The sequence below is a fragment of the Apium graveolens genome, chromosome 5, assembly GCF_009905375.1.
Source record: "Apium graveolens cultivar Ventura chromosome 5, ASM990537v1, whole genome shotgun sequence".
Taxonomy (NCBI): domain Eukaryota; kingdom Viridiplantae; phylum Streptophyta; class Magnoliopsida; order Apiales; family Apiaceae; genus Apium; species Apium graveolens.
This window is the reverse complement of record NC_133651.1, coordinates 214,851,052-214,877,199: the sequence shown is the minus strand read 5'-3', so window position 1 is coordinate 214,877,199 and position 26,148 is coordinate 214,851,052. Positions and strand designations below refer to the sequence as shown.

The 26,148-nt window shown below is 36.0% G+C and overlaps 1 protein-coding gene across 4 annotated transcripts; it reads left to right on the top strand.

The window, feature by feature from the left end:
- Positions 1–1,167: 1,167 nt before the first annotated feature.
- LOC141724814 (helicase-like transcription factor CHR28) lies at positions 1,168–24,361 on the top strand. 4 transcript variants are annotated; one of them, XM_074527091.1, is made up of 14 exons: positions 1,168–1,353; positions 1,509–1,627; positions 1,714–1,903; positions 2,005–2,097; positions 2,172–2,246; positions 2,339–2,709; positions 3,423–3,494; positions 3,582–3,656; positions 3,756–4,659; positions 4,845–4,975; positions 5,850–6,071; positions 21,149–21,733; positions 22,281–22,490; positions 23,942–24,361. In XM_074527091.1, the coding sequence occupies exons 2-14, from the start codon at positions 1,526–1,528 to the stop codon at positions 24,050–24,052; spliced, it is 3,141 nt and encodes a 1,046-aa protein (XP_074383192.1). In that variant the 5' UTR covers positions 1,168–1,353; positions 1,509–1,525; the 3' UTR covers positions 24,053–24,361. The 4 variants fall into 4 exon arrangements, with proteins under 4 accessions (XP_074383192.1, XP_074383193.1, XP_074383190.1 ...); XM_074527092.1 differs by having other exon boundaries at positions 1,506–1,627; positions 2,181–2,246; XM_074527089.1 differs by having other exon boundaries at positions 1,506–1,627.
- Positions 24,362–26,148: the final 1,787 nt, after the last annotated feature.

Here is a 26,148-nt window from a genome sequence, read left to right as displayed (position 1 = left end):
TATTATTCATTCCATGTGTATTATTTAACAAACAAACGCGTAGTTTACAGTTTTCTTTTAAATCATTTATTCGAACACATTTTTTTATCACTGTAAAAATAATTATGTTAATTAAAAAAAATTGACTCGCACCATGTGAATCGGGAAAAAAGTTCCTCTTAAAATAGTTCATTAACTCCTTTCATCCTACGAAGTAGAAATTGCACAGTAAAAAAAGTAGAAATTTGTTGTGCAAGACATGCCTTAACATAACAAGACTAAGTTATATTGGCAATACTGAAATTTAGTTCACTTGTAATTCTATGTAATCTGTAATGATGGTTATTGAGTCTATAAAATTGTTTGAATAGAGTAGACTGAAGCATTTTTCAGTCAACAGCCAACGAGTTAGGAATAAATTTCTAGAAGAAGATCAAGCATAATCATGCCTCAGAATGAAGATAAACTGCTTGGTGAAGAATAAAATTGTAGATTGAAAAATGTTATAATTCAAATGTAAAGATGTCACGTATCAAGTTATACTGAAAAATATATCGAGAAGTCAATTTGACTTGTAGAGAAGTCACTTTATTTGTAGAGAATTCAATTTGGCCTATAGAGAAGTGGAGATATCGATAAGTCAGTTTAGCATGTAGAGAAGTGGAAATATCGACAAGACAAAGTACTTGTTGAGAAGTGAAAATATCGACAAGTCAAAATGCGAGAAGAGGAGATGTCGACAAGTCAAAATAAATGTAGAGAAATAAAGATCTCGACAAACAAAAATAATTTCTAGATTGTTGAGTGATGTACACGTAAATTAACAAACACATAATTAAAACATTAATCGAGTTCTAAGTTCGAATAGAATTTATAGAGTCGAGTTTAAAAATACTCAATTTAAAACGTGTCAATTTTTTTATGTAAGTCTACAAATAAACTCGAAAAGTCTACAAATAAACTTGAATTCGAGTTTGAGTCACTTGTACAGATTTAAAAAATGAGAAATAATAAATTGCTATATATCAATTTGTTATCGATTATTTAAAAAAAAAATCAAATAATTTATTGAAATGTAGTTTGTGGTGAATTTTAAAAAAATGGGGTGATTCAAATATTTGAGCATATATAATTGAATGGAGATGGATCCCGAATTGAATCTTAATAAATAAGAGTCCACGGGTGTGACGCCCGCAGCAGCACGCAACCTTGGAAGTTGGAGCCCAAACAATCCCCCTCTTCCCGTCACTTCCCTCTAATCCCAACCCCCCCTTCTTTCTCGGGGTTTATACTTCCAAAACATATTCATTAGGGCTTTTCTTTTCTATTCTATTATTAACTCAAAACATATTATTATTACTTCCAATCATCCAGGTTTCTATTCATTCTTGTTTCTGATATTTGAATTACTGTTCAATTATGTCTTTTTATTTCTTATCTTATTCTCTATTACGCAAATTTGTCAATATCTTGTATAATTACAGGTTGTTTTTTGATATTTGATTTCTGTATTTCTTTGAGGATAGTAGCTATGCTGCTTGTTTAGATGCCTGATCATGACAATCCTATTCGTAATCTTACGCGGAGATGTCTCTCTTTGTTGACTGGATTGCTTTCTACTGTACTTCCATGCTATTCTCAACTAGAGGTTTGTAGTGTTTGCGTTTCGTTTATTGTTTTGATTATGTTGTATGCGTAATTAGAGGTTTATGATTGTCAAATACTAATTTGTAGGAAGGTTTTAGTTCGAATTCAAAAGTTGTAAAGAAAGCTTTAGTAATGGCGAATGAAACTATAGATATTAGTTCATCATCAGATGGTTGGGATTTGGAAGCACATGAATCTTTCGTTGATGATTCTGTTACGTCTGCTCCTCTTAGGCGATTACCACAATGGGCTGTTTCTGCGGCTACAAGCTCTGTAGGTAGAAAATTTCTACTTTGTTTTTTAATTAGAATAAATGGACTTAGTGTGGCATTTTAGTGGAGTCTACTGTATTTTTAATGTATTGTACTCAACGTGCAGCTAATGCTGGTCCATCTCGCAAGAATACTTTTAGGGTGTCCACTTTTAACGGAAATGTATCAAATCCTGGTCACCACAATCAATTTGGAACAGGTTTAACTGACAAGTCTTCTTTTTTATTGTTGAAGGAATATTTTATGATTTACTAATTATCTGATCCTTTATAGATTCCGCAGATCATGGGAGGCAGTCTGTAAAAGCTCCTTATCAAACATCTAATCCCAATGGAAGCTCATCACATGGTAGTCACCCTTTAAAATGTCATGATTTTGGAGACTCGGATTTGCTTAATCTCAAAATGACCACAATGAAATTTGTTTTCTTTCTGATACAGATAATGGACAACACTTATACGGTCAGGTTTCTAAAAGAATCCTTCCCCAATCCTTCATGCCACATGTCAAGGGATCGAATAACTTAGTAGGAAACCTGGGCAGCAGTCATATGCGTGAAGCTTATGCGAGAAGTTATCCTGCACAGGGTATCTCAAACCATGTGAAAAACCAAATAGGCGGGGATTGTGATGATGACGTACTTATGTATGATAAAAATGGAACTCTGATATTACCTAAACCTCTTATGCCAAGGATATCTCCTTCAATTGCTCATCACACCACCTCTGCTGATCCTAGTTCCCGTTCTGGCGCTGGCGGAGAAAGATATGGTGAGTACGATGAGAGATTAATCTATCAGGCAGCATTGCAGGTACTCATGTAAATCAACTTATGTCATCAAGAACTCATTATAGTGCCATCACTTTTCTTTTACAAGAAATGAACTAGTTCAGTTATTGAATTTATTATATCTGAATGATGCTGCTATGCCATCTCTGCCTGCCATCAATACACCTTATGTCATGAGTCAATGACTATATTTTTGAAGTTTCTTGTACATTGTTCTGTCCAATTAACATGTTTCAGTTATGGCATATGGTATACTATGCCATATGTTTAATACCTTAACAGATGTACTCCGAACTCATTTTTTCACGACTTTTCTATTTAAAAGTTCATGAAATGTTTCATTTTCTTTTTCAAGACAGAGCGACTCAATTTCATTGGAAGTGAATTAGAAAAGATCTTGGAGCTGTGAGTTTTGGGATCTGATTAAATTAGCGTTGTAGATTTTTAAAGAAGGTGCCACCAATTGAATCCATTATTTATGTCAAGGATGGATAAATTTTTGCATATATAATTATGTTGTTTTGACAAAAGGAAAACTAGTGACTAGAACTGACCTTTCGTAGAATAAATTATCTGAACCATAATGAGCTGTACAGTCAACTTTGCAAGGATGACTGATTTCATGTCAATGCCAAATTTTTTTTGCTACATAATATTGTACACAACATGTCCTAATGTTGATGGCAACCTGCAATGAAAATACTATCAGTTTATTCATGATCAATTTGGGTGTAGGATCTTAACCAGCCTAAAGCTGAAGCTTCTCTACCTGATGGTCTTTTATCAGTGTCCCTTCTTAAGCACCAGGTTATTATTCCTATTTATATAATTTATGTTTCTGATTTAAGTTTTATAGACCTCATACTTCTAAGCACAACATATCGTATATTGCAGAAAATTGCGTTGGCATGGATGCTTCAGAAAGAAAAAAGCTATTGTTGTTCCGGTGGATTTTTAGCCGATGACCAGGTTTTTTATTTAAGTCAAATGCTTGGGAACTTGCATGATTCTAATTGGGTTTTTCCCCCTCGAGTTAACCTAGTTTAACATATTTTTTTAACCTGACAGGGCCTTGGAAAGACCATCTCAATGATTGCTCTTATACAATATCAGAAATTTATCCAGTCAATATCAAAGTCAGAAGATTTAAGCCAGCAGACGACTGAAGCCTTGAATTTGGATGATGATGAGGAGAATGCCACCAATGATCTTGAGAAAGTTAAGCAGGATGAAGACTCTCGTGACCTCATACTGATTCCAGAAGCAAGTACTTCGACTCGGAATATCCAATCAAGAAGGCCCCAAGCAGGCACATTGGTTGTGTGTCCGGCAAGTGTGCTTCGACAATGGGCCAGGGAGCTGGAAGAAAAAGTTGCCGAGGAAGCTAAACTTTGTGTTTTGATTTATCATGGTAGTAGTAGGACAAAGGATCCTGTCGAACTAGCAAAATACGATGTGGTTGTTACAACATATGCTATTGTTGCTAACGAGGTTCCACCAACTTCAGGTGATGATGAGGATCAGAATAAGAAAAATATGGAGAACTGCGGTTTGATTTCTGACTTTTCTGGTAATAACAAACGTAAGCAGAAAACTCATGCTAGTAAGAAACGCAAGAAGGCTAGAAAAGGAATTGACAGCTCAAGCATTGATAGTGATTGCGGAACTCTTGCAAAAGTACGCTGGCTTAGGGTCATATTAGATGAAGCTCAAACAATTAAAAACCATAGAACTCAAGTGGCTAGAGCCTGTGCTGGGTTCAAAGCAAAATCAAGATGGTGCTTATCTGGAACACCTATACAGAATACGATTGATGACTTGTTTAGTTATTTCAGATTTCTAAAATATGATCCGTATACTACCCATAAATCATTTTGTACAACATTGAAGAACCCTATATCTAGAGATTCAGTGCAGGGTTATAAGAAGCTCTATGCTGTGTTGAGGGCTGTAATGCTTCGTCGGACAAAAGGTGAATATGTTTTTCTTTACTTCAGTATACAGCCTATTCTTTTCAAGTTGTTGCAGATTTCTATGCTTGATGAGAATAGCCTGAACTATTTCCAGGCATTAACATCTGATAGTTTTTTTTTGTTATAATCTTTATCTTGAGTTAGTTCTGTAGCCTGGTTTTAATAATAGCCTTTTTTGGTCTAGGTACATATATTGATGGAGAGCCGATAATTAGATTACCACGAAAAACAATAAACTTGATTCCGTCGGAGTTCTGTAAAGAAGAGAGAGATTTCTACAAGGAACTCGAAGCTAGTTCACTCTCACAATTCAAGGTATATGCTTTTGCAAGTTATGCATCCATTTTTATATGTCAATTAATTAAACACTAACCAGAAACACACTAAAATTGAGGCCACTGTAGTATATTGTTGCCTTCAGTAATCTCATTATATATTTTCTGGACCCTGTTTGTCAGTCTTTGCTGGGGTTTCTTATATCTAAGACTTGGAAGGAGAACTTCCCCCATGATGAAGGATAACTGAGCCGAACAGTTACACTTGTGTGGTCTCATTTTGTCTTGTGTAATTATGTAGCAAAGTCTTTTACTGGTTGGCTGAGAGAAGTCTGTGAATTTTACGACGAAAAATGAGCATCTCAAATAGCATGTTTTCCAGTTCCCAGTAACTAAATTTTATAAGTTTTTTATAATTTATTCCTGCTTTCTTGAAAACAATAATAATTAATCGGTAGATTATTTAGAAGCAATAATACGAGTAAATAAAGGATATAGATATACCTAGGTTTATGATGCACTTGCTAGGGAACAATGGTCTTCATTTGATAATGTATTTGCTATGTTTTTAGTTATAGACTATAGTTTATGTCTACCCCTTAAGTATCAGACAGGCTTGTACTACAGTTGTAAGTATCTGTGGGATCTCAATGTTTCCTGCAGCTATGGCTATTATCATATCATGTGAAAGTTAAGACCTGACTAAAAGAAAGTGCACAATTTAAAATTGAAGGTTTGCCTGTTTTATCTCTTACTAATGTTTTCTCCCATTTACTAATTTATTTTAGCAGCATGGTTATCTGGGTCCTACACTACATGTGAGGGCCCGTATTTGAGTTACTTCCAGATAACCTCTTGGGACTATCTGGTCCTTAAAGAAAAAGTATCCTAGTCTGATATGTTTTTTTCTGCAGGCTTATGCTGCTGCTGGAACTTTAAATCAAAATTACGCAAATATTCTACTGATGCTTCTGCGCCTTCGTCAGGCTTGTGATCACCCACTGCTTGTTAAGGGCTTCAGTTCTGAATCCACTGGAAGAGATTCAGTGCAGATGGCGAAAAACCTCCCGAGAGATATGCTTATTAATTTATTGAAGCATTTGGATACTTCCTCAGCCATCTGTTGTGTGTGCAATGTGAGTTCTTATAGGCTTAATACTTTTTCCTGTGTCCTCAAATTCTTCTTTCACACCCATCCTCGTGGTGTTGCATATTTTCTTGGACAACAGCAGGGTGGTTGTCACGTCGATAAGTCGAGTCGATTCGATGGAGGTCCAGCTTGTCGACTAGTCGAATAGTCGTAGACTAGTCACTGACTAGTCGAATCAGTAATAATAATTAAATAAATAATATATATCTTATATATGTGATTCCCGCAGCAAAATCCTAACAATCCTATACTCATATGTATATCAATCACAAAATAGATATGTTGCACACAAACATATCTTATTTCCTTTCTATATGCTCACATTGATAAGCTGACTATATAAACAAATTATACTACATGTATGTTCATTTCTAAGCAATTTATACATACAAAATCACACACCCATAAAATATATAAGTTGAAATTAGCATGTTGATTGTTGCTAATGTTGAGTATGTTTTTAGAATTTTTATTTTTTTCGTTTTAAATTTTGATTGGATTTTGCACTAGTCGACCGACTAGTCGAATGCGCAAGTCGAGCTCTCTAGTCGAATTTCTCAAACCGACTAGTCGAGTAGTCGTCGACTAGTCGACCGTCTGACAACAATGCAGGGAAGCTCTTCTGGTGTCAAATTGGAGTAAACAACATAGCATACTGTTTGTGAAATAATAAAATCAAATGTTGACGCATCAATCCTGCGAACAATCGGTGTTGGCATTTCTTAATATGTTTATTATTAAGACAGAGTAAGAAATTTGTGATAGACCAGATATCTTCGTGGATGGATATAATAGATACCCTTGTTAGTTTCAAAAGAAAAGGGAAAGTGGACCCATGACCCTAAAAGTTGTGGAACAATGGACCAAAATGTCATTTTTGAGTGTTAAATGGTCCAAAATGTCACTTTTGGAAATAATGGCCCAAAATGTCACTTCATAACGGTACTTCGTCTTACGTTTTGTTTTTTTTATGCAAAACGGTACATAGTGTGTTGTTTTGGTACTTTTTTTTAATTTTTTTATAATGTGCAAAACATTAGTTGGAGTAGCGTTTTGGCTCAAAACGGTACATCATATAGCGTTTTGTACCAAAACGGTACTTTATCTACCGTTTTGCGCATAAAAAAAATTCAAAATGCCAAAACGTTACACTAAGTACCGTTTTAGGTCTTTTGCATAAACGTTACACGGAGTACTGTTTTGAAGTGACATTTAGGGCCATTTTAACCCCCAAGTGACATTTAGGGCCATTTTAACCCCCAAGTGACATTTAGGGCCACCACCCAAAGTTGTGTCAGTTGGACTCTTCAGTGCCCAGGTAAATTGAGATATTGTTAGGCCCTTAACAATATAGCAAGAATTACAGAAGGGGGGTTGAATGGAATTCTTGAACCTTTTTCTTGAAATAAAAATGTTCAACTCGATTATGGATATATTTGTTTTGATTAGCACAATGCGGAATGTAAACTTGAATGAATCAAAACATAAGTAATTAAAAACAAGAGTCTTTAAAAACTTTCTGGTGGATTTAAACAATTCCACCAGAGATATATTTAATATATCGAGAGGACTCTGTGTGCAGAAATGCTCACAGCTGCTTACACAAAATAGAACTGTTAAGAACACAGGAAATGCTAAAAATAGTGCTTACAAAGATTTCTCTGTTGTTGTTTCTTAGCTCTCTTGGTTATTTTCTATTTGCTACTCTCTTGGTTTATATATTACCAAGATTACAAAGTCAAAAAGACTGAACAAATATAAAATCTAACAGTCTTGATCTTTGCTGCTTTTCGTCCTCTATTACCCAGTTAATGGGCTTCCACAGTGTGTTTGTATCCAACTCAACGGCTGTGTGTCAGCTTTCACTGTTCAACTGATGTTTGAATTCTTGATATGATCATCCGTCGACTTTCAGATCATTCGTCGATGACTTGATTGATCATCCGTCGACTGCTATGTTAAACATCCGTTAATAGTCATTTGATCATCCGTCGAAGCTTTGTTAATCATCCGTTGGTAGCTATTTTGGCACTTGACTTAATTTCACTTATACAGAATTACAAGACATTGCTTATGTACAATTAATCAACCTATTCTGCATATCTAGTTAACGTCAACATGACTTATATGCTACTTCAGATTCTATACAAAGGTGCATACAACACTGTGCTACAAACTTATTATTACATAAGCTACTCACTCGATGGATAATAAGTTAATCATCCGTCGGGACTATAATGAGTTATCCGTCGGGACTATAATTCTTATCCGTCGAGTGCTACATTATTTCACTAAGTAAAATCTACTTAGATGTTTTGTTTAGGTAATCATCAAGTACACAACATATTCACAAAAATCTCCCCCAATTTATGTCTACTGGAATTGTAGCCATAAATTAAGAGATACTTGATGATAACAAAACATCCTAAACATATACCTTTAAAGATAAGTAGATAAAACTGAAAGTGCTTCAATTTAAACAAAAATGTACAAGGTTTGGCTCACAGTCAGTTCAAGATGCTCCTCTAGTCTGAGCAGATTTTTCTAGTTTCTTGAAGGTCTGGATCTTCTTCCAAGCTTTCTGTTGTTTTCTTCAATTTGATTCTGGAGCTGTCTGTGGAATTCTAATTCATCAAATTCTGAGAGATCTAACATTTCTTGCATTTCCAAGAGAGTCTCATTGCTAGAGATACTCAATTGGTCTTCTAATCTGAAGAATCTTCTCACACCCTTGTCATCCATGAATTCCATCAGCCAGTAGGGCCTTAGATGCACTCTTCTCCCTGTGTATGGGATGATTAGATGCACTCTTCTCCCTGTGTATGAGATTATAAGAGTTTTGGGTAGTGCATCTTTGGCTCTAACACTCCTTAGCTCTTCAATCTTCTTCAATACTAATCTTCTTGCAGTTACATTGAACCCAAAGTTTTTCTTGAAGGATGAATAGACTTTGATCAACACAGCTTGGCTTTCTTAAAGTATCCTATGAAGAGGCCACTGAATCTCCCTTCCCCCTTTGTACTTGAACATCAACCTTTCAGGTAAGTTTTTGTATGCATCAATTGCCCTTACCTCATCCAGCTTCTCCAGATAGAGGTTTAGATCTGAGAATTCTTTGATGTCACACAAGTACAAGTAGTCTCCCCTGTTGACCTTGGGTTGAGCTTTGACTATTGACTTGGATTTGAGAGGTGACAACTTCACTTTCTTGACTGCCCTTGATTTTGTCCTTCTTGGCTTAGTAAGAATTGGCAAGTTGAAGTCAGGAATTGGTAATTTATCCCACTCTATTGGCTCATCCTTTGACACAATAGGCTCTCCATGTATGTTCCTGTAGGGGTCCACCACCCTTATGTCTTCAAACACAACAGAGGGCTTTGATGCTTGAGTTTCAGCTTGAGTGGATTCCTTTGGAAATTGATCTTCCAATTCCTTGTCAACAACATCCAACTTTCTTTTTGTTCTTTTAGCCAGTTCTTTCTTTCTTGGGGATTTCTTCTGTTTTTCAATCTTCTTCTCTGATTCAGCAGCTTGAGATGGTTGAGAGGGAATTTGTTGAGAAGAATTCACAGCCTGTAGCTTGGCCAAGATAGCAAGCTGTTCTTTCTTTTGTTAAGACTTCTTTGCATCTAGAGCAGCTTGCCTCTTTTCCTGCTTCAATCTGACTTTTTCTTCTTCCTTTGCATGAGCAAATTGTGGATGTCCAGTTACCACACAAATTTCCTTCCCATTTCTGAATATCTTTGCAATTCTTTTTCTTGAGGCTGAATCAGCTGGATCTTTGTAGAGGAGAATAGATCTTGACAGAAGCTTCTTTTCATCAGGCTTGGGTGTCTCATACACAGAATCCATAGGGTTCTTCAAAGATGACTTTGGATAGTTTGCCCTTGGTTTAAGAATTATCTCAGCCTTTGTAGTCTTGATGCAGGAAGATTGTCCTTTCTCCAGATAGTTCATGTTCATCTCATTCACATTGATTGGCTTGACATGAGAGTGATGAATGGCTGACTGATCTGGTTCATTGAATAATTGAAATTTTTTCTGTATTTCCTCATCAATCTTTTTCCAGTTGATCAGAGTCAACTCTTCTTTATCAGCATCTTTCAAATTTGCTGCTGCTGCATTTATAAGATCTATACCATCTGCAACTGGTGGCTTGGAGATAGTAATTGAAGGTACAATTACTTTGCTGATTTGAACTTGAAGTTTCTCCCCCTCAGTTGGTCCTTTCTCCCCCTTACTTGATTCTCTCTCCCCCTTTTTGTTATCATCAAGTGGAGGAGTTAGGCCTTGTGCTTTAGCCAGTTGCATGAGAAGATTTGTCTGAGTCTGTTGATTTTGAAGAAGTAGAGCCACTGAATTTTCAATAACCTGAACTCTGTTTTCCAGCTTGGCTAACTTCTTGTCAGAGTCTGAATCTCTCCTCAACCTTAGTAGTAGATCATGCATGGTACCATACGGCATTATTGAATCCAGCTTCTCAGAGTTATATGTTTTTAAGTCAGCTATCTCCTTTTTCAATTCATCCACACTGAGATTCTGTCTTGAGTGTTGGATCTTCATTAACTGTAAGGAGTCTAGGTGAGCTTTAAGAACAGCCTTGGTACCAGCATCTGAAGCTTCCTGAAGGGCCTGCTGAATAGCTATGACTTGTTTAACCAAAAACACCTCAAATTGCCCTTGTGAAAATTCTTTTGCCCATGCCCATTTAGGTAAACTGAAAGCAGAACTTGGGTCTTCAGCTCCCCCTATGTTCATGCTTCCATCTAAAGAACCAGCGTCATCATCATCAGAATTTACTCCAAATTCTTCAGATGGCTCTCCAGCTTGAGAAGGCAGTCTGTTCACAGCAGCTTTATCTCTTTGAAGAGATTCTGTGGTGTGCACTAAATTCAAAGTCTGCTCTGCCTCCACATTGCCCTGAGCAGCCAACAGTTGATAGGCTGAAACAGGGTGAGTAAAAGTGTCAGCATCCAAGGAAATGTTATCAATTACAGCTTTGTAGTGTTGCTGAAATTGTCTTTCCTTTTCAGCATCATCCACAATCATTGACTCACTAGCAATGGCTGGTTCCATCCTTATTTCTCCAGTACCTGCCTTTCTCTCATGTTCTCTCTTTTGTTGTATCAGGGTCTCACCCTGGCTCCCCACCCTCACACCCTCACCTTCACCTACTAAGGTGGGACTCCTCTCACTCACTTTTGCCAATCCTGAATGAATGGATTGCTGAGATTCACTCTTTTCCTCTCCTTTTGCCTGGGAGCAACCCAGCCTTTCACTCAATGCACTCTCCTTTCTCAGTCCTAAGAGTGATTGTATTACCACCAAATCTTCTGCACTTGAAATTATTGAAGTTTGAAGTTGTGCAAAGACACTCGACGGATAAGTGATATCCGTCGGGTGAGTGGTAAAACTATCCGACGGATAACTGCTGTTAAGCTTATCCGTCGGGATACAATCACTACTCGACGGATGAGCAATATCCATCGATAGAGTAGAAATGAATGAGGTGGGAAGAGAAACTATTGTTGACTCTGTGTTGATTGAAGTTATTTGAGGTACAGATGTCACAATAAAATCAGAAAGAATTGGCAAGTGAGCCAACAAATCATCTAAAAGATAATGCTCACTTGCACTGGATTTTGGCTTCCCCAACAGAGTTAAAGAAGGGGAATCAGGAATTGAAGTGTTTATCATGTCCACTTCCAGTGAGTTAGTTGGTGAGTATTGTGTTTCTGTGGCTTCTATAATGAGAGATTTTGGCTGTGACTCCACATTTGTTGGAGCCACATCAATCTGAATTTGAGAAGGTGCATGGACTGTGTCTTTAGCACCAGTTTGCACTAAGTGTGTGCCCTGTGCATCCCCAGTTGTTTTGGATTTCTTCTTTCTAGTGTAAGTTTGGTGTGAGCTTGTGTCCCTAACCCTCTTGGCCTGTGCTCTTGGATGTGAGCTTTGTTCAATAGCCACATCCTTTTGGGAGGATGCAGCTAGAAGTGAGCTTTTGTCCTTTTTAAGCACTACAGTTTGTTGGGAAACTGCAGTGTGGCTAGGCTGGGATTCACTCAACTCTCTAACCTTATCTTTGGGGTTTCTTTGATGTGCACCCTTCCCTCACCTATCTTACCCTCCTTCTCACTCCCCTCTTTGGCTTTAGTAGATTTTTCAACTGGTACCTTTTGAGAGATACCAGAGGGGGTTTTCTTTGATTTGGATTTAGCAATTGCAGTTGTTATGACAGCTTTGGTAGGCAACTGTTTGGTCATTGTCACAGTTGCCATAGCTATGCCTGAAGTCAAAGAAATAGAAGAGATTGGAATAGTTGAGGGTCTGGATGAGCTTACCTCACTTACCTGAGGTGTAAGCATTGCAGGAAAATAGAACATTGGCACATCCTTGTGATGGTTGGCTCTGTTCTAGTCTGCAATGATTCTTCTCTCTTGAACCCAACAAGCTAATTTGTTGTTTGGATTCTCAAGTTCAATCTCTTGACAAAGATGGTTAGCCAAAAGTATAAAAAATCTAGCATAGTAAATATTCTTTCCTCTTTTGGCTAAGTCACCTAATTTAAAACCTAACTCATACACAACAAGGTCACTAAAATTGTAATATTTGTCTGTAACTAGCATGTATAGCATGTTAAGCATGGAAATGTTTACAGAATCAAAATTACTGATTTTTCCAGAAAAGACTTTAGTTACTACATCACACAAGTAACTCCATTCCTTCATAAGACCTAGTCTTCTAATTTCACTTAATTTTGCAGTAGGAAGTGCATAATGAATGGAATTGAGCATGTTGACAATATCAGTGTCAGTGTGTGGTGCAGTTACATTATCATCAGGAATCTTGAAACATGCTTTTATGACATCACTATTGATACAGAAATCATTACCTTTGATGGTTAGAGTGATGGTTTTGTCAGTAGAGTTGTAGATTGTTGTTGTCCACATCTCCTCAACAACTTCACAATAAATTGTGGGTGATTCCAGCATGGCAAAACTTAACTTGCAGTTGTTCACGAAGTCCATCATCTTATGATAGCCTTCAGATTGCTGAATCCCCTTATTGACCAAGGCCGTGAAATTGTTCTTCTCATAGATGAACCCAGTCTGTGACATGATCTTAACTACGGGTGTCATTGTTAGAGAAAAAAAGTTTGAAGAAAAAGAGGATTTTTGCTTGAGAGAGAATGAAATATCACAGTTGAATTTGAGAATGATAAAAGAAAATGATTAGAATGAAATAAGCTTTTATACTTTACTCAAAATCAACTGATAAAAATAATGAAGAGAAGTAAATTACCCAATAGAAATTGTCTAAAATAGCCGTTTTAAAATAAACTGTAAAAATTCCACCCATTATCCGTCGTGTAATGCTTACAAACTGTAAGTATACTCGATGGATAATTTGCAGGGAATTAACGGTTAAGAGTTAGACACTTCGACGGATGAGGATAAGTTGATATCCGTCGAGCTTTAAAATACTCCAGAAAAGTAATTGATTTTTATTTACAATTTGTATATCGACCGATTACTCAACTCGATGGATAACGGTCATCCGTCGAGATGCAAATTTTGACTTAGCCAAAATTTTTATCCAATACTAAAAATCACTTAAATTTCTGGCTACTTTTCAACTTGCAAAATAATTTAGATAAATTCAATAGTAATTAAGCATGCCTAACTCACTTACCAACCTAGAAAAGGTGGATTCATCCAGTGGCTTGGTAAAAATATCTGCAAGTTGCTTCTCACTTGGAACAAAATGTAACTCTACAGTACCATTCATTACATGTTCCCTTATGAAATGGTACTTGATGTCTATATGCTTTGTCCTTGAATGTTGCACTGGATTTTCAGTGATGACAATTGCACTTGTGTTGTCACAGAAAATAGGAATCCTTTCAACTTGCAAACCATAGTCTAGCAATTGATTTTTCATCCATAAAATCTGTGCAGAGCAACTGCCAGCAGCAATATATTCAGCTTCAGCTGTAGAAGTAGAAACTGAATTTTGTTTTTTACTGAACCAGGACACAAGCTTGTCTCCTAAAAATTGACAGGTTCCTGTAGTGCTTTTTCTATCAATTCTGCAACCTGCATAATCTGCATCTGAATAACCAGTTAGATCAAAACCAGAATCTCTAGGATACCAAATGCCAAGGTTTGGTGTTCCTTTGAGATATCTGAAGATTCTCTTAATAGCTATTAAATGAGACTCTCTAGGATCAGCCTGAAATCTAGCACACAAACATGTAGCACATTATATCTGGCCTACTAGCTGTTAAGTACAGAAGTGAGCCAACCATGCCTCTATAACTTGAAATATCCACAGACTTTTCAGTAGTGTTTAGTTCAAGCTTAGTTGAAGTGGCCATGGGAGTTTTTGCAGATGTGCAATCTATTAGATCAAACTTCTTTAAAAGATCAAAAATATATTTAGTTTGACTAATGAATATTCCATCACTAACTTGCTTAACTTGTAAACCAAGAAAGTAAGTTAGTTCTCCCATCATACTCATTTCTTACTTGCTTTGCATCAGTTTGGCAAACTTTTTACAAAGTTTCTCATCTTTAGAGCCAAAAATAATATCATCTACATAAATTTGAACAAGTATGTTAGAGCCATTCACATTTCTGAAAAATAAAGTTTTATCTACAGTACCTCTTGTGAAGTGATTTTCCAAAAGAAACTTTGATAAAGTGTCATATCAGGCTCTAGGTGCTTGCTTCAGTCCATAAAGTGCTTTCAGTAGATAATAGACATACTCTGGGAAATTTGGATCTACAAAGCCAGGAGGTTGACTTACATACACTTCTTCCTTCAAATCTCTATTCAGAAAGGCACTTTTGACATCCATTTGATAGACCTTGAAATTGGCATGGGCTGCATAGGCTAAGAAGATTCTGATGGCTTCAAGTCTTGCAACAGGAGCAAATGTTTCATCAAAATCTATTCCTTCTTGCTGACAATAGCCTTTAGCAACCAATCTTGCTTTGTTCCTTACTACTATGCCATTTTCATCCATCTTGTTTCTGAATACCCATTTGGTGTCTATTGAATTCTTTCCTGTAAGCTTGGGTACCAGCTTCCATACTTTATTCCTTTTAAATTGGTTTAGTTCCTCCTGCATAGCTAAAATCCAATCAGGATCTAATAAGGCTTCTTCTACCTTCTTTGGTTCTTCCTTAGACAGGAAGCTGCTGTATAGACATTCTTCTTGAGTTGCTCTCCTGGTTTGAACTCTGAAAGAAACATCACCAATGATCAGTTCAAAGGGGTTATCTTTTGTCCATTTTCTTGGTTGAGGTAGATTAGCCCTAGATGAAGAGACCTCAATGTTGTCTTGATGTGTGATTGAGTTTTGATTGCTAGAAACTCCCCCTGAGTTTGTGGATCTTTGATTTGAGATTGGGATGCTATCTATGGGTGATCTGCCTTGACTTCCTGCTCCTTTTGATAACCCGACGGATGGTGAATTTTGAGTACCGACGGATGAGGCAGGTTGTCTTCCGACGGACAATACAGATTGCCTTCCGACGGATGAAGCATTATGTAACTCGACGGATGTTGAGTTTTGTGCTTCATTTGTAGTAGATTTGTCTGCATTATCCTTAGACACTGTTTCTTGATCACTCTCATCATCACTTTAATCACTGACCATCTCAACATGTCGAATTTGAGGCTCTCATGGTAATCTCAATCTTTTAGTCCTTCAATCTTTTTATCATCAAACACAACATGTATAGATTCAACAACAATGTTGGTTCTTAGATTGTAGACTCTATATGCTTTACCAACAGCATATCCAACAAAAATTCCTTAATCTGCTTTAGCATCAAACTTCCCATTTTGATCAGTTTGATTTCTCAGAATATAGCATTTACAATTGATAAGGTGTCATGCATCTTGCTTGATTAATCAGAGAGATGTTCTGAGTGTAGCATGCAGTGTTTACAGCTTCAGCCCAGAAGTATGTTGGTAGTTTTGATTCTTCAAGCATTGTCCTTGCAGCTTCAATAAGAGATCTATTCTTTCTTTCCACTACTTCATTCTGTTGTGGAGTTTTTGCTGCTGAGAACTCATGCAAGATTCCATTTTCCTCACAGAATGCTCTCATGACATAGTTCTTTAACTCAGTTCCATTATCACTCCTGATTCTTCTAACTTTGAAATCAGGATGATTGTTAACTTGCCTTATGTGATTGATGATGATTTCACTAGCTTCATCCTTGGACTTTAGGAAATAGGTCCAAGAGAACTTTGAGAAATCATCTACAATTACTAAGCAAAATCTTTTCTTTGAGATTGACAATATATTGACTGGTCCAAACAAATCCATGTGAAGCAGTTGTAGAGGCTCTTCAATTGCTGAATCAAGTTTCTTCCTGAATGATGCTTTAATCTGCTTCCCTTTTTGGCAGGCATCACACAGTCCATCATTTGTAAACTCTACCATAGGAATGCCTCTAACTAGCTCTTTCTTTACCAGCTCATTCATGGTCTTAAAGTTCAAATGGGATAGCTTCTTGTGCCATAGCCAACTTTCATCTTGACTTGCTTTACTGAGAAGACAAGTTACAGATTCTGCTTTAGTTGAGTTGAAGTCAGCTAGATACACATTTCCTCTTCTTACACCAGTGAGGACCACTTTGTTGTTTTGATTATTAATCACAACACAGGTTTCTTTGTTGAAGGTTACTGAGTTGCCTTTATCACAAAGCTGGCTGATACTCAACAGATTGAGTTTGAGACCATCCACTAAGGCAACTTCTTCAATGATGACATTGTCCTTTGAAATTAAGCCATATCCCACAGTATAACCTTTGCTGTTATCTCCAAAAGTGATACTTGGGCCAGCTCTCTCTTCAAACTATGTGAGCAGGGTAGAATCACCAGTAATGTGTCTTGAACAACCACTATCCAAGTACCAAAGATTCATTCTGTTTCCCTGCACACATCAAAATCAAATCAAGTTGATTTTGGTACCCAAGTTTCCTTGGGTCCTGCCTTGTTAGCTTTCTTCTTCTGTTTCTTAGGTCTCAACTCATTTGACTTAGGAATTTCAGATTCTTCCTTAGTCATTTGGGTTGGGCCTTTGAAACCATTAGATGCAACAGAATTATTATGCATGTTATGGCTAACAGGAAATGGCATGCTTGGTGCAAACATGTTATTCCAGTAAGGCATGCTAAATGGCATTTGAGGCATATTGTATGCAGCAAAATATGGATTAGGTGCAAATGCCATATTAGCAAACTGTGCATTCATGTTCTGTATAGGCATAGCATTTACATGCATGTGAGGCATGACATTCATGTTAGAGAATTGAGGCTGAACAGACATGAGAGTAGACATGCCAGATTTGAAATTAACAGACAAATGATTTACACTACCACACTTGACACAGATTTTTCTAGGAGCATATTTGTCAGGTGTGTAGTTATTATGTTTGTTAATCCCTACTTTACCATTCCTATTGTTTTTCCTTTTAGTCTCTGTTTTTACCTCTATCTTTTCAAGTCTGTCACTTAACTGTTTGACAGTCAGGTGACCAACATTAGCCTTCTTCCCTTTCTTGGCTTGACTTGACTCTCCTGAAACAAAGTTCTTGGAAACAGACCCATACTTTTCATTTAGCTTGATAATTTGGCTTTGCTAATAGGTTTGCTCACAGCCGACGGATGAGGATTTTTATCATTCGACGGATAATACTTTTTGTTATCCGACGGATAGTCCTCATCATCCGTCGAGTATACATCTGTCAGCAATCCATCTACCAAAATAGATTCTAGTTTCTGCTTATTCTTTTTCCAGGCTTCATCACAAAAAAAATCAATTCCTTGAACCTTGGTGATTTGAGCATGAACATATCTGGATGTTTTCCATGCTTTAATCACCTCATGTTCACGATCGAGCTGCTTCTTTAAAATTTCTTCCTTTTTCAAGGACTCAGTTAATTCCTCCTTGGCAATTCTACACTCAATTTTTAGTTTCTCAAACTCAACAAACTGAGACTCAAGCACATTATTCCTCTCACTCAAAAACAAGTTGTTTTCTTTGATTTTAGCATTTTCTTTAGTGAGGGACTTAAGTGTAACACGCAAATGATACAATTCTGTAGACATGTCATTTATTGCATCATTACACTCAGCTTTAGATAAATGTGCAAGGTTTGTAGTGATTACCTGATTGTTTGAGGAACTTGTCTCTGTTTCATCAGACTTGGCCATAAGGGCTAGATTGACATAGCTGACATCCTCATCTTCATCCAAACCATCAGCTGCCCAGTCATTCTCTTGTGTAATAAAAGCCCTTTCCTTCTGTTTGAGTAGATCAAAGTATTTTTGCTTATAATCCACAGACTTAATTCTTTTCTTACTGGAATCTGACTTTCTACACTCATTTACAAAATGCTCTGCCAAGCCACATTTGAAACACTTGAATTTTGATTTATCCACCATGTTTCTATTTGGCTTGGCAGCTCCAAAGTTCTTCTTGAACTTAAGCTTGGCAAATCTTCTTGAAAGGAATGCTAGGTGCTCATCAATGTCCTCCATGTTATCTTGACTCGATGAATCTTCACTTTCTGCAGCTAGCCCTTTACCCTTGCTTTCACAGGCCTTTGAAGTTGATTCCACAGCTTCCATCTTCACTTCCTTCTCCTTTTCCAGTTCAGTCACTAGTGCAATGGATCCTCCTTTCTTCTTTCCTCTCTCCATTCTTTCATCCTGCTCTATCTCAAGCTCATATGTCTTCAGAATGCCATACAGTCTCTCCAAAGTAAACTCCTTATAATCTTGTGAGTTTCTCAATGAGACTGTCATTGGTTTCCATTCCTTTGGAAGAGATCTGAGAAATTTCAGATTGGAGTCTTTAGTCTGATAGACTCTTCCATGCAATTTAAGAGCATTTAGTAGCTTTTGGAATCTACTAAAAATGTCAGTGAGTGACTCACTTTCTTCATTGTGAAAATGCTCATATTGCTGAATCAGGAGCTGCATTTTATTTTCTCTTACTTGCTCAGTACCATCACAGATTATTTGTATTGTGTCCCAAATTTCCTTGGCAGTCTTGCAGTTGATGATGTTATCAAACATGTCTACATCAACACCATTGAACAGAATGTTCATGGCCTTTTTATCTTTCCTGACTTGTTCCATATCAGGTTCAGACCATTCATGCCTTGGCTTTGGAACAGATGGTTCATTTCCTGTTGCAGCTCTCATTGGAACATGAGGGTCTCTTTCTATGCAGTCCACATAGGCCTCATCTTGAGAAAGCATATGAAGATGCATCTTTACCTTCCAATGATGGTAATTATCTTTATCAAGAAAAGGAATCTTGACTCCAACATCTTTCTTGTTCATCTTGCTGAATTGTTTTGATCTTTAAACTCTTTGTAGATTAAGAGTTTGCTCTGATACCAATTGTTAGTCCCTTAACAATATAGCAAGAATTACAGAAGGGGGGTTGAATGGAATTCTTGAACCTTTTTCTTAAAATAAAAATGTTCAACTCGATTATGGATATATTTGTTGATTAGCACAATGCGGAATGTAAACTTGAATGAATCAAAACATAAGTAATTAAAAACAAGAGTCTTTAAAAACTTTCTGGTGGATTTAAACAATTCCACCAGAGATATATTTAATATATCGAGAGGACTCTGTGTGCAGAAATACTCACAGCTGCTTACACAAAATAGAACTGCTAAGAACACAGGAAATGCTAAAGATAGTGCTTACAAAGATTTCTCTGTTGTTGTTTCTTAGCTCGTTTGGTTATTTTCTATTTGCTACTCTCTTGGTTTATATATTACCAAGATTACAAAGTCAAAAAGACTGAACAAATATAAAATCTAACAGTCTTGATCTTTGCTGCTTTTCGTCCTCTATTACCCAGTTAATGGGCTTCCACAGTGTGTTTGTATCCAACTCAACGGCTGTGTGTCAGCTTTCACTGTTCAACTGATGTTTGAATTCTTGATATGATCATCCGTCGACTTTCAGATCATCCGTCGACTGCTATGTTAAACATCCGTTGATAGTCATTTGATCATCCGTCGAAGCTTTGTTAATCATCCGTTGGTAGCTATTTTGGCACTTGACTTCATTTCACTTATACAGAATTACAAGACATTGCTTATGTACAATTAATCAACCTATTCTGCATATCTAGTTAAAGTCAACATGACTTATATGCTACTTCAGATTCTATACAAAGGTGCATACAACACTGTGCTACAAACTTATTATTACATAAGCTACTCACTCGATGGATAATAAGTTAATCATCCGTCGGGACTGTAATGAGTTATCTGTCGGGACTATAATTCTTATCCGTCGAGTGCTACATTATTTCACTAAGTAAAATCTACTTAGATGTTTTGTTTAGGTAATCATCAAGTACACAACATATTCACAACAGATATGCTTAGTGGCGAGACAGGGATATGTTGATGCGGAATTATTGAAGTCATATATGTATGGTGATGGAAATTTGGCCAAGGAAGAAAAAATTATTTTAAATGCAGTTTATAGATCAGTTTATTTCATCCCACCTTTAGGGTTGATAAATAATACCTTTGCTACGATAGCAGCAGCATAGTGTGTTCCACTCGGTCTGAATGATAATACGAGCACTAATAGAGCAGCAAAACAGCAGCATCGTAACAACATCATCTTTGAAACAAGGATTTTACTTCCTCTCTCGTCTATTATGTAGCAACAAAGATTTCACTTCCTCTTTCGTCTAATATTAGTCTTGCCCAAGTTGCTATATTTTAGGGTTAGAACTTTTTGAATTCTAAGCTGGAAGTAGATGGAAAATTAGTAAGATCTTCGACAATACATAATGTGTGTAACTGGTTAACATATATCAGGATATTTGATAATTTCTGTACCGTCATCACCTATAAGGTGATTCCATTGATAAATGACCGAATTCTTGTTGGTAAGGTTCTATTTTAACAGTTTCAGTTTTAATGTTTCAAACTAGTTATCTCTTTGTACCTTTTAATTGAGTGCTTAATGTGAAAGATCTATGATAAATCTACAGGATCCACCTGAGGATGCAATTGTTACTATGTGCGGGCATGTTTTCTGCTATCAGTGCGTATCAGAATATTTAAGGGGAGATGAAAATACATGCCCTTCACATGAGTGCAAGGAACTGCTTGGTCCTGATGTGGTATTCTCTAAAGCCACCTTGAGGAGATGTTTATATGGAAATGATCATCTTGATGTTAGTCTCCCGTCTGAGCCAAATAAATCTTTAATTTTGGAGAATGGGTATATCTCTTCAAAAATTAAAGCTGCCATGGAGATTCTTCAGTCTCATTGTAAATCAAATAATGCGTGTTTACAGCCACATGGTATAGTTGGACAAAGTGCTTCATCATCTCGAGGAAAGGAAACATGTGATTCAGTTTGTAGTGTTGTAAAAGTTACAAACACAACAGCATGGTCAGATGCACAAACTGAAGCTCCAAAAAAGGCTATTGTTTTTTCTCAGTGGACAGGCATGTTGGACTTGGTCGAAAAATCATTAAACCAGTCTGCTCTAAGATATAGGAGACTTGACGGTACAATGACACTATCGGCAAGAGACAAGGCGGTCAAAGAATTTAACAATGATCCTGAGGTTGGACTCTTATCCCTTCTAGGTGCATATATTGTGGTGTCATATCATGTGGACGTGTTTGTAAGATACCTGGCGGTCGTGCTCAATGAGCACTGCTCATGCATCGTGATATTGTTGCAGTGCTTTAAACTATTGGCTGGCACCTCATGAATTTTTGCACCAAATTAAGTACAAGTTATTTTATAATGTGAATAATACCTGGAAAATTATATCAAAATATCCTACTCTGCTGGTATAGCAAGTCTTAGGAGACTGATTATCATAGACTAGTGAAATGTTCAAATTAGTGGTAAATGAGATATAAAATATTTTGATTTACTTTCTGTTGTGAGAAATATAAACTTCTTATTATTTTAAGAAAAAATGATAAGTTTCATAATGTTTGTAATGATTTTAACGGAGCACCTTCAGTCTGTTGGATTTTGAAGTAATTTTATATTGAAATGCTTTAAAATGGAACTCCTCTTGTAACGTGTCACATAATTTGGGTTTGGTTCATATCATTATTAATTGATGAAGTAGTCCCACTTATGTCTGTAAATTTCAGGTGACAGTGATGCTGATGTCATTAAAAGCCGGTAACCTTGGTCTCAACATGGTTGCTGCTACTCATGTAGTCCTGCTTGATCTTTGGTGGAATCCAACTACTGAAGACCAGGCTATTGATCGAGCCCATAGAATCGGACAAACTCAACCTGTCACTGTCTCAAGACTCACTATTAAAAACACAGTTGAAGAGCGAATTCTAGCTCTTCAGGTATGGACCTTCTATATATATGCTCTATCATCTTTTGCGGTTTCAAAGTGTTAATAATATCTACCTAGCAAAAAAAAGTACATCTTGACGGCTCTCCTTAAGTTATCACCCCTTTTTCAATATTAAAATTTTGATTGAAGACATATCTGTACAACATAAATTTTATCTTCCCACTGGTTTGTTTTCTATCCATCCCGTCCTAGCAAATCAGCAATCATGCAATTTTGCTATTCCATAAATATGTGATTTTGCAAATTCTGTCGATTCTGCAGTTGCAATCTTGCAGAATTGCCACAACTCTAGAACGCGAAGATTTTTATAGGAATCATGAAAATCAAATTTGTTTATGAGTTGGCAGAATTATTATTAAATCTGCAGAATTGTGATCTATTTTGGGGAACAGTTAAAGTATGGGGAAGGACTCAAGGTTGCCAATTATCCTTTTAAAGAAAAATAAAACTAAATATGCTCTTCGAGATATTGCAAAGATCCACTCAATGTTGGTTTTAATCTGGGTCATTCATTTTGATTAAACCTAATGGTTTAATGTTAGTTCTTGGGTCCGCCATTTATACCTATGAGGATATTTGTGTAGAGTCTCCCCCATGAGGATATTTGTGTAGAGTAGCTTTCTTTATTTGAGTATTTATAGATCATGGCAGTTTCTTTTGAATAGCAGTGTGACAGACGTGTATTTGATAATACTCAGACTACATAGTTTTCAATGTTACTTCCTGTGTAGTGTTGATAAAAATACTGTTACAGTGTTACTACTTCCAAACCAGACTGCCTTATGTAGATGGAGCATGAGTGCATCTTCATATACATTGCCTTGCGCTTGAATGGTTTGAATCACAGGCATCTCAATTATAGTAACATGTATTGAACATTTGATCTCGAAGAAAGAGAATCTACTGCGCACCCTCTTTTTCATTATTGTTTAGCATGTGGCAAGGCTTGTCTATCTAAAAGCATGAATGTGCCATTTGTTTAGTATCAGATATTTGATCATTCCGTGGTAGACCACTACTAGTATATGTCTAATTAGATTCACAGCTATATAATACTACGTTATTTCAGATGTCAGGATTTCTGTTTTTTTTGGTACAAGTAAAGTCTCTTTCCTCGGGCATATTTAACCCTTCCTCTCCTTTTTGATATTAGATAAGCCCCATGGAGGGCTTCCTTCTGGAAAGAGTTCCTTGATAATTTACAAGCAGTGTCGGTATCTAATTTTATACTATTATGTAGACAGTCTTTATTGAAAGACGCCTTCTGAGTCTGTCACTTGTCTTGTGAGTTTGCAGTCACTTATTATTGAATCTTATTAGCATTGCTGGCTTCAGAAGTTCTGTTTACAATATAGAACTTGATTTGTGCTGCTGGGCCTTTCTTGTATTAAGTGCATTTGTTGGGGCAAGGTTCTGCATTAAATTGATTTGCTTTTGCAGGAGGAGAAGAGGAAAATGGTTGCATCAGCTTTTGGTGAAGATCAAAGTGGGGGCTCAGGAACTCGGTTGACTGTAGAAGATCTTAGATTTTTGTTTATGGGGAAACAGTAAATGATTAAGCAGAAAGTTAATATGGGTACAAGTCAGATTTAGGACCTTATTTTGCCTTCTTTCCCTTGAGTGCACACTTCGTTAGCTCAGGAAACAATCCAAAAAGAGTTCTGAACAGGTACTTATATTGGGTTTATACTCTAGCTATATATCATCCTTTTGGCATTGCTGAAATGGTCAGTTTGTGGCATGTTTAAATAGGTGAATTCCACCGTTTCAAGGCCAAATAGCACATTTTTGTTTTGATCGAGTAGCGAGATACTGGATCAAAAGCCTGTGAATATTAAGTTATTATAAGCATTTCATATCTATCAGCTTGTGCAGCAAGTCCGCCCCTTTTTGCAACATTTACTGATACATTGAATACTTTTATACTCAGGTTTAGTGTATACATATAAATATAACTAAAAATGTAACAGTTAAAACTATAAATCTTAAAAAAAATAGTAGATGTAAAATATAATAATATAAATAAAATTTTAATAAGAATGCTGTATTTCAATTCTTGGATAAATGATATGCTCCGGATGACAGCATGGCTGCATTTTTGAAAGCGGCTAATTAAGATGTCACCACTAAGATGCATGGCCAGTTTTTCGATACTTAATTAAAGCTCGCGTGTTGTCATAGATGCAAGGATCAAGAACGTCCTTTCTCATAAACTTGTGAAGGGTCAATCTTAATCCTGATAATCGCAACGTTGTTCTCCGGCATGTTAACATGTACGTGCATGGAAGATGTCCTGAATTGCTAAATAACAAGGGCTGCAATGGTCTTCCTGCTAAACAACCTTCATTTTGTTTCGACAGAGCTTAGTGTAGAGTTTCGAATTCACTAGCGTGTAGCTTGACAACTCCGCTTGTAGGGGGAATCCACAAAGTTTATGAACAAGAGAGATGAAAGGCACTGGTACAAGAAGTTTTTTGTTTTTCGAAATCCGGACAAGACTTAACGATGATGCAAAAATTCAAATTTAGGGGTATATTATCCAAAATTCTCCTCCAACAGTGATCCAAATTGGGATCGGTCAACAGTACTGATCCAAATTTAAATCACTTGATTTAATATAAAATAATTATTTTATTATTTGTAGTTTATGAGTTTTTTAATAAAAAAAATTGATTTTTTAATTATATAATTAATAGTTAACAAAATTTATTTTTAAACTAAAACTTAAAACAATGAGAAAACATAATATTATTAAAATTTAAATAGAAGTATATTGAAGAGTCGAAAGTGCCGGATCCAGAAGTTGAGACAACTCTGATTGATGAAATGTTATATAAATTGTTAATTATGATTAAATGATAAATTTAAGATAAAATTGCTTAATATGATATTTATATATTATTATATGTAAAAAGTAATTTGGATCAAATATTTGGACCAACTCACAACAGTGTGATCCAAATTTCTGATCCAAATTACTTTTTACATATAATAATATATAAATATCATATTAAGCAATTTTATCTTAAATTTATCATTTAATCATAATTAACAATTTATATAACATTTCATAAATTAAATAAATCAAAAAAATTAATATAAATAAAAATATTAAAATTGTGCACTTAATTCACAAAAAACACATTTAGTGCAATAATTAATATACAAAATATCATTGATACACACTAATTTTCCGAATTAGTATATTATTCACACAAATGCTCAATTAATGCAACTCTAAATGCAATATGTGCCTCTTTATTTTTTTTATTTTCAAATTTTAATGAAATTATGTTTTCTCATTATTTTAAGTTTTATTTTAAAAATAAATTTTGTTAACTATTAATTATATAATTAAATAATCAAAAATCAATTTAAAATCTCATAAATTACAAATAACAAAAACATTATTTTATATTAAATCAAGTGATCCAAATTTGAATCACTATTTAAATTACTGTTAGAATGAAATTTACATAATATACCCCAAATTTAAATTTTTGAATCACCTTTGAATTTATCCTCAGGTTTTACAATGAAGGATGCAGTGATGTTGTGGCAAAGAAATAGTCGTCGCCGCCTTAATGGTAAAGGTGACACCTCATGCATTGTAGTTAAGGCGTTGAAAATTTTGATCATCTGGACCC